Source organism: Delphinapterus leucas, chromosome 7, assembly GCF_059928025.1.
Source record: "Delphinapterus leucas isolate spDelLeu-1000000601 "Yukka" chromosome 7, BTC_Dleu_Yukka2, whole genome shotgun sequence".
Classification (NCBI taxonomy): Eukaryota; Metazoa; Chordata; class Mammalia; order Artiodactyla; family Monodontidae; genus Delphinapterus; species Delphinapterus leucas.
Window position 1 is genome coordinate 71,478,043 of NC_143135.1, and position 12,032 is coordinate 71,490,074.

The 12,032-nt window shown below is 39.3% G+C and overlaps 1 protein-coding gene across 1 annotated transcript in view; it reads right to left on the minus strand.

Annotated features, from left to right (window-relative positions):
* The window catches only part of MAML2 (mastermind like transcriptional coactivator 2), a 360,942-nt gene that overhangs the window by 11,885 nt on the left and 337,025 nt on the right, over positions 1-12,032 (minus strand). Inside the window, exon 3 of the mRNA XM_022562095.3 lies at positions 3,172-3,375. Within this exon, the coding sequence (XP_022417803.1) occupies positions 3,172-3,375 (204 nt within the window). The remainder of the gene's footprint in view (positions 1-3,171; positions 3,376-12,032) is intronic.

Consider the following 12,032-nt stretch of genomic DNA (forward strand, 5'->3'; position numbering starts at 1 on the left):
AGAATTCACGCATGTGTGTGAGTGATAATCAGGCCCTTGCTGCTCCACGAAAGACTAGATTTCAAATCTGGATTTATTTTTACATACGCTCAATCTACTTATTGACTTTTTATTCTCCTGAGGGGTTATTTAGGTTGTTCAAAGTGTTAACATACACAGCTCTGGAAACTTGAGTTTCTTAAAGTACTTGTTCACAAATGAGTTAGAGTTAATGGCCTTGCACGTGGACAAGAACTGCCATGCTGTCACTTTGTGCTGAGGGGCAGCAAAGACCAGACTTCAACACTGAATGGAGACTGCTCCATTTGCCAGAGAAGGACATCCCCATTCTACGCAAGTGTAAACTCACAGGCCATCCCTGAGGTTACTTCTGTGCAACATGAAATTTAACTTCACAACTAATGTCTCATGATAACCCAATATCTTGGACCCAAAAAGCTAATATAGAAAATAATCTTCTGTTGCCCACATCTGTTCTGCTTCAGTTTCGCTATCTCAAAATGTAAAATATGGATAATTTTAGGACCTTTCTCATACTCCTATTGTAAGGATTAATCCTTTACCGTAAAAGCGCAGCATGGTGCTTGGCACATAGTAGGTGCACAAAACGTGTTGGTAATTATGATGTCCATTGTAACAAGCACTACTCATCTCTCTTCTTTGTGCTTCATTGGTGGGAAAATAATAGAAAGTACGGGATAATACACTTTCATGAGAAAATGTCTCAATTTAGGAGCCTATGTGGCCTTGCCAACTGACTGCAAATGACTACAAAACATATGCTAATGTAAAGTGGCATCAAAGACTGTTTCTTCCTGGATATGCTAAAAAGCACAGGCACCCTCAATGTCCGCCAAACAAAAAGAAATGTGAATGGTTTATAAAAATCACAAAAACAGCAGCCTCATTCTCATTCATCTCTCACAGCTTAGCTACTGCCCTTTGCACCTGTACCAGCGGTGACTCAACTGGGACTCCATGAGAGTCAGGACAGTGCCAGTACAGCATCCTCATGGAATGTTTCCTCGCCTTTTAATGAGAGCTGAAAATCCAGAAATTCAACCTCTGCCTGTTACAAGTCAACAAATTAGTAGTGTTGATGGGAATGATGGAAGTGTACCCAGTAAACCAATCTTAGATTGTATGTTTTTCTCTTCTACTGCCCTTGTTTCTTAGCTATTTTGTTTATGAAGATCATAAAAAGGGAGGGAGTGGGTAGGAGGAGTGGAGATTTCAAAACTATGACTTACAGTAGAAATTAGTTGTGTCACTTAGCAATCCAGTCAGTGGTTCCCCTACAACTTAGGGCAACATTCAAGGTTTATTTCTCACTATTCCTTGTTCAAGATCAAATAAGTTTATTTCTCACTATTTCTTCTCACATGCTCTGGATTCCAAACTTAATTCCATTTGTCATTACTTAAAAAACATAAAGGATTGTTATGATTTGTACTTTTCACTATGCATTACATATTTCATCATACAATCTCAGACTAACCAGCTAATACACACCTAGGCTATACCTTTCGGCCTCTGGCCCACTCTCCACCTAGAATGGTGGACCACTCTATCCATCAGAATCCTACAGTCCTTCAAAGTCAAAGTCAAATTTTATCTCTTCTGGGAGACTATCCTCAATCTCTCCAAGCTGGATATTATCTTTCCCTCCATTACATTTTCCCTCGCTATGTTTATACCTTTATTATAATGCAAATCAAATCTGAATCTAGTGCTTCCTTGTTTCAAATGCTTTAAAGTTCTCTCCATTGCTTTTCTTTTTTTGTTTTTGGCCACACTGTGCAGCTTGCAGGGATCTTACTTCCCTGATGAGGGATTGAACTGGGGCCCCCAGCAGTGGAAGTGCAGAGTCCTAACCACTGGACCTCCAGGGAATTCCCTTCCATTGCTTTTCAACAATATAAATTCTGATTTAGCAAGCTTTATCCTCTGGTCTCTGATCTCTGGCCTCCCAGCCTTTCACTTCCCTATCCTTGTGCACGTGACATACCTCAGCAAATGTAATATGTAGTATACTTTATTGTCCCTGAGTCTTTGAATATGCTGCTTCTTCTGGCTGGACCCTCCCCGGTTCTTCCCTCCATCTCCTACTTCACCTTCAGATCTTCAGTAGATACAACTTCCTCTCTGAAACCACTTCTGGTAATCCCACATCACAGCATTTAATCACATGTATTACAATTGCCTATTTATTTGACATCCCCAGAGGGCTCTAAGCTCCTTAAAGACAAAGACAGGGTTGTCTTGTTTATGGCTGTATTCCCATTGTAAATTAGTAAATATTTACTGAATGAATTATACGCTTATCACACCCTGGGTTTCTGACTCTTACTGCAAAGCTCCTTGAGTATAAATTTATTTTTTTAAAAATTTTATTTTCTGTGTACCTTGGCTCTATCAACCTGGAGATGGTTAACTTTGCCTCTTTCTTCTTTCATTTGGCCAAATAGTCTGAAGGGAAAGAATAAAATTTGGAGAAAAGGCTTTGGTCTTAGGAGGCAGAAAGGGTTTGGAGCAGTTGTTGAATGTATGAGTTTGAGAATATAGAAGGGACAAGCAGATAAATAGTGAAGTAGGGTTAATGCTTGGGTAATGTGTGGGAAATAATGACCTTGCCTTTAAGGTAAGGCCACTTAAATGTGGTGAAAGTGGGAAATACATTTTCGGTTTCCTTAAAAAACATCTACTATTCTGAGATGCTTGTATTTTGGAGGCCAAATTTTAAGTTTCGAAACTCCACGCTGGCTTTTAAAGTTGCTTTAAAACCCTTTCACCTCTAGAATCAGTTTGGATTTGAGTTGATTAAAGTTTTGTCCCCTATTTTCTGCCCCTTGGGGCTATGGGAGAAGACTGGTTTCCTGTGCCTGATACCAATGCCCATGTTGGTGGCTGTAAACATTCCTGGGCTGGGCAGGGCTAGTCAGCCCAGGTCCTATGCATTCCAACTGTCCAGCAGCTGGTAAATCAAGTTTTTTTTTTTTTTTCCTGCAGCACTTTACATGTACAGATTTAGCCTCTCTTACAGCCAGGACACCCTGGTGGCTGTCCCATAGGTGGACACAGAGACAAGCACAGTAAGTAGAAATGGAAAATAATGAATTCCCTCTGTTGGGCCAATAGGTATGTGCAGTAGAAATTGGGAGAAAGTTTTACCGTGTCAACAAGCATTTGCTGCTGGAGGAGAAGCTGCTGTTTCTGCTCCATGATCTGCCTCTGTAGAGTCTGTTTCTTTCCCATCAATTGCTGATTCAACAGTGATTGCTGCGAGTTCATGTAACCACTTCCAGTGTTTGGATTTGAGCAGGGGTTGGGACTTGGACTGGGGCCTGTGTTCTGGCCTACCACAGAGTGTTGATCCTAAAAAAGAGAAGGGGAGGGGGTGGAAAGCTACTGTGAATTAAAAGAAAAAAAAAACTTGTGCAAAGATCATAAGCTTAGATTCCAAACATTTTTCAACTTGTTAAGATCAAACGTGGTTAATGGGTTGGAGATCAGAGAATCGCTTTTTAAATGTAGAAGAAATAATCGCATATCACAGCAACCAAAGCAGCTGTTTTAATGACATTAGGGTACTGGAAAAGCTCCCACGTGACTCTGATGGTGGAACCTCCGCATTCCAGAAGGTATTTATGGCACGTCAAAGAAAATTACCATAAAAACATATGACAAACCTCTCAATTGCTCAGGAACAAACACATCATAAAGTAACAAGTTCTTCCTTTTCCCTAAGGTTAGCCCATATCATTGCTGATCCTGCAATGAAAATCGTTTCAATGCATGTGTTTAAAAGTTGAATAACCATTTTGGACATAAGGGGCCTAGCTTTCTGTGATAAGGTAGGAAAACCTGTGAGTTTCTGTTTCACAAACACTGAAACTTGTTAGGGACTTCACCTTTCAGAGACTTGTTAATTTTGCTCCCTGGTCAGTAAGTTGGGAATCTTAGTGCATTAATCTGTAAAAGAACACCAACTGACAATAAGGAAGTATTGGTCAAAGACTCACAATTGTGTGTTAAATAATATTGGGTATTGGTGAATTGCCATTCTAATTTGAGGTCTCTACCAATGTTTAGGCATTGACAGGTCAGCACCCTGCAGGGCAGAAAGCTAAACCCAGGCAGGTGCTTTCACTAATTCGCAACTGGTGTGTTTAGGATTGAGCTGTGCACTGTTGGGGTTACAAGAAAACTAGAAAACACAGTCCTCATTTTGGAGAATTTATCATCTAATTAAGGAAGAAATGACATGCTTACATGTAAAATACAAGAAAATACAGAATCAAGTTTTAGATTAAATGATACAAGTACTAAATGAAAGATCCTCCCACTTTGATGATACTCATCTAGGAAGCAGATACCCAGGTGGGCCTTGCTCCAGAAATTCTGAGGCCACAGATCAGGTACCTACTCAGGTGATTCTAATGCTCATTGATCCAGGGAATGCTCTTTGAGAAACACTAGCTATATGGGAGAAATGAAATCCGACTTTCATTCCCAGCTGGACTGTGTGAGGTTACAAGACATTAAAAAGATAAAGCAACTCCCATGTTGCCTGATGAGCAGTAAATAGTAGGTACTCCACTTGTGGACTTGCCTTCTCTTTCTTTAGTATCTGTTGAACTACAAAAAAAAAAAAAAAGCCACCAGTTCAAAGCCTGTGGATGCAGGAAACGTGGTCTTGCTTTAATAATCCCTGGGACTACAGAGCTCACCAACTGCCACAAGGAAAAGGGATACAAAATAATCCTAAAATGACCACGCACTGAGGTTTGTTACAGGCCAGTCATTGGGCTTAGCACTTTATGTGATTAATATCATTTCATCCTCCTAACAGAACAATGAGACAATGAGCAAGGACTATTATTTTCATCCTAATTTTGCAGATGAGAAACCTGCCTCAGAGAGATCACTTAGCTGTAAGTAGTTGAGGAAGATTTGAAGTCAGGCCTGTCTGACTCCGGAACTCCAGTTCTCAATCACCATCCTCTATTGTCTCTCAGTTGAGACAGGAAGAGTTGGGGAGAAAAAGCTTCCTACTGTAAATCTGGGTCAACCCATCTGTCCATGCAGCAAATGTGTATTGAGCACTGTTCTAAGGGGTCACCCTCAATCAGGCGCCTGGAAGGGAGTGTTTTAGAGAGAAGGGCAGAGGTGTGGGGATGGGGAGGGGGTGGTCCTTCTCACCAGTTAATGAAAAATAATTAGAGTCAGCTCTGAGGCAGGAACATCCTCTGAGCAGCTGAAAGGAACTATCCCTAACACATCTGCACGCAATGCCCAGTCAGATCTGTCAGCTTTAAATCCATCATGGCTCTTGGGAAAGATTTCACCCCACATGTCCTACAAGCCACCAGCACTCTCTCTTGGAGTGTGCTTCTTTCATCTGGGTTAGGGGCTCAGCTCAGGGCCCTGATACTTTGTTCTGTGCTGTGCTATTTTTTATTTCTTAATATCCAATTATTTATTATATAGAGCAACCAATATAGATTTATGAAGTATTGTGTCTTAATTTCCTCATGTGTAAAATGAATGTAATTACATTCGTGACATAAAATTAGGCCAGGTGAAATTTAGAACAGTTCTAGGCACTTAGTACGTTCTAGATAAATTTTAGCAATTAATATTTTTCTTACTTATCTTTGTATTATTTTGTGTATGGCAGAGATATTTTAGAAACAATTATTTCTGTGAAGGAGCTTATGGTGTAAGTGTACTTGACTGCACATGTGGTATGTTTGGCTCCCATCATTTTTTAAACACAGGTAGGCCCTTGTGCTCTCCAGTTGGCCACAGTCCCCACTATTCCTCATTTTATTATACCCACCCTTTTCCCTCATTTCTATTACTTGCTTGGCCCATGTAGGCGTTTGAAGTTAAGATCTCTGGCTTATATTTTAATTTAATTTAATTTTTTTTTGCGGTACGTTGGCCTCTCACTGTTGTGGCCTCTCCCGTTGCGGAGCACAGGCTCCAGACGCGCAGGCTCGGCGGCCATGGCTCATGGGCCCAGCCGCTCCACGGCATGTGGGATCCTCCTGGACTGGGGCACGAACCCATGTCCCCTGCAACGGCAGGCGGACTCTCAACCACTGCGCCACCAGGGAAGCCCTCTGTCTTATATTTTAAAGACGACATACAGATGGCCAAAAGGCACGTGAAAAGATGCTCAACATCGCTAATTATTAGAGAACTGCAAATCAAAACTAAAAAGAGGTATCATCTCACACTGGTCAGAATGGCCATCATCAAAAAGTCTACAAATAATAAGTGCTGGAGAGGGTGTGGAGAAAAGGGAACCCTTTACACTGTTGGGAATGTAAATTGGTGCAGCCACTATGGAGAAGAGTATGGAGGTTCCTTAAAAAAATTAAAATAGAGCTACCATATGATCCAGCAATCCCACTCCTGGGCATATATCTGGAAAAGGTGAAAACTCTAATTCAAAAAGATATGTGCACCCCAATGTTCATAGCAGCACTATTTACAATAGCCAAGACATGGAAGCAACCTAAGTGCCCATCGACAGATGAATGGATACAGAAGATGTGACACATACACGCGCGCGCGCGCGCGCGCGCACACACACACACACACACACACACACACACACAGTGGAATATTACTCAGCCATAAAAAAGAATGAAATAATGCCATTTGCAGCAACATGGATGGACCTAGAGATCAGGTAAGTCAGACAGAGAAAGACAAATATCATATATCACTTATATGTGGAATCTAAAAAAATGATACAAATGAACTTATTTACAAAACAGAAACAGATTCACAGACATAGAAAACAAACTTATGGTTACCAAAGGGGAAAGGGGGTGGGATAAGGGATAAATTAGGGGTCTGGGATCAGCAGATACACACTACTATACATAAAATAAAACAACAAGGTCCTACTGTAGGCACAGGGAACTATATTCAATATCTTGTAATAAACTATAATGGTTTATATAATATCTTGTATAAACTATATATATATAACTGAATCACTTTGCTGTACACCAGAAACTAACACAACATCGTAAATCAACTATACTTCAATTAAAAAAAGAATCTCTGGCTTATACGATACACACATCACAAAGCCCATGGATACACTCACTCAAAGTTACTGCATTAAAAAGCAACGCATAGTCATTTCCATTAGGCGGTATGATACCTACTAGTGCCTTAGGACTAAAATCCACATCTCCTAATGGCTCGTCTAGTCACCCATGTATCCATCCATCCATTAATAAATTTGATAAATTTTACGGAATATCTACTATGTGACAGGCAGTTTTCTATTTTCTAAAGATCAAAAAAGTATTTACAAATGGGAAAAATGAAGAGAAAGAAAAGAGGTGACAGAATGCTTACTTTGGCAGAATCAGTGAACATCATCAAAATAATTTCCAGTGAAATCTGCAAAACTACCCTCTGCTAAGATTTATAAAAGATCTGCATGCCAAGAAAATGTAACTCTGTCTTTCTCTCTCTAATCAAACAGACGGACCGTACTAAATTTAGTTTCATTCCTTTACAATACCAAAAGATATTAAAATAAGAGATAAGCTCTCTTTTCGAATTTTGTAGATTTTCAAACCTTATAGTTTTTAGCCCATGGGCCTTACCATGTACTCTACCATACACATTCTTTCCACTCATGATGGAAGTAATATTTGGCTGCTGATACATTTTTTTGCCCTTATGTTAGCTGTGAAACACAAAACACCTCCTTACACAGGCTTGCTGTCATTGCCAAGATGTTGTGCAAACTTTAGTACATAAAATATTTTGAAAGAAAAATATGCTCCCATGCGTTGGCTTTGATTTCCATATTCAGCCCCACTCTTTGCCTTACACTCAGCCCATGTAGAACTTGACTTAATAGAAATCATCTGTTTCTCCCTCAACACTCATTTTCTCCTCAATTGCTCGTGAAGGCCATGGTAAAAATGGCACATCCTCAGCTCGTAGATGAAAGAGTGTGTGTGTGTGTGTGTGGTTGTGAATGAATTAGGCTACTTTTACTGATGTAGTCTTTTATATGCTAGAAAACTCAGATTTCTAGAGTCTCTTTCAAATCATGAACTTAAATGATCTTTCATTTTGTGTTTTTTTTTCTGTTTCTACCAATAAATTACGGTATTTGATGCTAACATACAAAACAGGCTTCTGATCCTATCATCCTGGGATTTAATATAAATTTACATTTAATATGCACTTATAGATAGTTTTCCACATCTATGTGAGTGTGTGTGTATGTGTGTGATGTGTATTTAAGATTTTGAAGTTCTTTTATAGTATTGGCTAAGCCACTGAGTTAGGGTGGTATGCAAAGTGCTTAAATATGATTAAACCTTCTTAATCCTTGTTTTAATCCAGCACAGGACTGCTAGACCAATGAAAGCATTTCTATATCTTTTTAATAAAATTCTGCCAATAATCAAACTATATCTTTAGAATTATTATCTTCACTCTACCCTTAATCATTCATTCAACGGATATTTGTTGAGCATCTATTGGGTTCGCCAAAAAGTTCATTGGGTTAGTGAATACATTGTTCAATAAAATTCTGGTGAAAATGAAAAATGTGTCTTTTATTTTTACTTCAAATCAAATGAACTTTTTGGCCAACCCAATATTATACATCATGCATTCTTCAGGCCTTAGGGATCAAAGACCACTCAGCCTGCTGGAAAACTCTGCAGCATGTCTATACTTCCAAGTTTTCCAACTGGACTATGGATGGGAAATTTATTTTCCAGAACGGTCTCAAGGATGTTAGAAGACCATCTGGTAAATCATGTATATGATGACTAAACCTTTTAGCTGGATAAATCAAAACGTGCTCACAAGTGAGTGGCGGTGTGTAAGGTTGATTTACATTTATAGGAAGCTGGATGCATATTTTAAGGTATGGAAAATATGGTAAATGAATGCTTTCCCGAATGTGTTACTTTGTTGACTTAAGAGCTTGTTCATGGATCAGCACAGGAAGTACTAACTTAACAAGATCACAAACCATGTCTCTAAAATCTGGCAGAAAATTAAGGGAACTCCTGAACTCTTTAAAATGGAAAACCCTTTTCCTTAGAGGACAAATCACCTGTCCTCCTTCTTGTCACCTACATTTCTCTTAAAGCCATTTTTAAGTCCTTTTGAAAAGAATGTCCAAATTAAAAATTAGAACCAAACCTCATTATTCTAGCCCTAACAGTGAATTCACCAATACCCTTTTCTTTAAAATTTCAGGCATAAATATTTAAAGAAAGAGTATATATGAAGAAAACCTTGTGAATCTCAGTAACAAACACCAGAGTGAAGGCCTGGCCCCTAGGTCTGACTTTGATAAAATGGCTCTGTAAATCATGGTCAATATGTGAGATATCTTATTAAAAAATGTTAACTAATAAAAATGCTAGGATTGCCTGTTTCATTTTAATGGAATGTGAGAGTTCTGTGAAGTAGGTTGATTTCAGCAAAAGGTAAAATGGGGTCCAATTAGACATGTCCTAAAGCAGCAAACAAAAATATCCCTGGTTTCACTGAAGTATGTTGAAATATTAATACTCACTGAATTCAGTCAGTTTTACTACTAAAGCAGTTTTGTGGGCTGAACAGTGACATAGAAAGTTTCACAAAGCAAGCAGTTATCAGACAAGTATTGTTCTCTTAATATTAAAAAAAAAAAAAACCTCTAAGAAATATTTGTCTTGTTTTGGGCATCTGGGTAAAATGGCTCTCTGTTTCTCTTATTTTGGAAGGGGAATATATAATGATTTCTTTCCCCACAAAAATGAAGTAATGTAAGTTACTTGGGATCCATGAGAGTGTTTTGGCGTGGAATGACTGCCCTTTCTTTTTCTTGGCTTCCAGAGCTAGGCATCTGCAATTTGCAAAACAAATTCAAGATAAAGTACCCAGCTGGGCAAGTCTGTACAGTAGATCTCACAAACTGATTTGCTATTCAGTCTTTCTCCCCCTCCCCCCACCTTGTCTCTTTCCCTCTTTTCTTCTTTCCCTGTCTCCATGAACTAACTGCTCAACTGTTCCTCCAGGCTATGCATCTTCTGAACTGTCTGCTTATGAAGCCATTTATTTATCTGTATGCCTGAGAAGCAAGTTGCCTTAGCTGTTTCAGATTCCCTACAAGATGGCAGGCCCACTTCATTTATTTATCTGGGGCATATGGATGGTGAGGTGGCTGAGAGTGGCTGACACACAGCAACAGTAATGACAGTGACAACAAAACAATGATCAGGAAATCATCCAGGAAACAACTTTTACACAGAAAGACTGAAGGGACAAAACACTGCTGTCTTCAGGTTTCCAGTCATTTATTTATTTATCTATTTTTTTTCCAGTCATTTATTTCAAGGGTTATTAAACTATGACATGACCAGTCAAATCCAACTTGCTACCTTTTTTGGTAAATAAAATTTTATTGGAACATAGCCATACACATTCATTTATATATTGTCTGTGGCTGCTTCCCTGCTACGACAGGGTTGAATAGCTGTGACAGAGACGTTATGACCCACAAGCCTAAAATATTTACTATCTGGCGCTCTATGGAAAAAAATTTTCTGACCCTTGCTCTATTTGGCTGTACTAGCCAAGTCAGGCTAAGTACTTTGGTCTTTTACATTAAATTGATAAAATGCCTTAGAGGAAGTACCCAGCAATCCTTGGAAGGAACAGGCAAGTTGAGAATAAAAAATATCTATAATGACATCTGTTCACAATAGCCCTTCACTCCAGCCACCATTACAAACAGCAGAAACGGAAAAGCAACTTACACATCTTTTATCCAACTGCATTTTACAGTTGAAGACACTGCCCAGAAACGTTAAGGAATTGACGTGTACAAAATCACAAAACCTAACGGAAAGATGAAGAACCATATCCAAATCCAGGAAAATACGTTAAGGAGAAATGAATGGAATAAAGTCTATTTGCTTGAGAGAATTATAGCTTGTCTGATAGAACTGGCTTGTGGGGGTTAGGGGGGTAGGGGAGATGTTGAAACGTAGAATATGCAAACACAGAAGGATGTATTTAGGTTAGTATTTTCTTTATCCTTTGCAACTCTGAACAGTAGCTGCTTTTCTCATCTATTTAATAGGACATTTTTCTTCGCTTGCTCAGAACATTCTCCTCCACCCTGCAGGGAAACCCTGATCATATGTTAATAATCTGTTTGGTTCAAATGATTAGAATGAGTTTGTGGTCACTGTAGAGTTCATCCTTCAGAGGTTACCTAATTTTCAAGTCACCAGGATACTGTGTCTATTCTTAGCCTCTGGGGTGGACACTTGTTATGGGTTGGCACAGAAGAACAGTTCCATGAGCGAGGAAGCAGCATTTAAGTGGGAGAGTGGCCAGGAACAAAACGTCAGTGGGTCAGGGTGGAGTGGGAAGACTTTGGTAACTTAGGGGAAGGAATGAGAAATTTTTCTTAAAAGAAAACTTTTCAACTTTAGAAGGGCTCTTTGTGGCAGACCTGAAATTTCTGCTCTGTAAGTTAGCTTTTTGCTTTCTGCCCCTAGAGCAGTGGTTTCAAACTTGTCATTGGATAACAGTGCCTTTTGAGGATTTCACAAAGCTATGGATTCTGTCTCTTCTCCCCTCCCCTCAAGTACACATACAACTAACAATTTTGTTTACAATTTCAGGGAGCTTACAAATCTTCTAAACATGCATAGACCATCAACAGACCTCAGGTTGAGAACTCCACCTCCCATCCCTCAAAGGTTAGTGTTTATGAAAGAAATGAAATGATTTTCTCCTTGAGTACGTCCTCTACATTGCACATCCAGATTAAAACCATTCACGGCTCCTCATTGCCTTTGGAATCAAGTCCTAACTCCCAAAAATGGTATAGAAAAAAGTCCCTCTAGATCTGGCTTCTGCATCTTTCCTCCCATTTCACCTCTCAAAACGCCCTTTCTTCACTTTATACTATAGTGATACTAAAACACTCGCAATTCTCCAGTCTCACAGAGCTCTTTCTCCTCTCA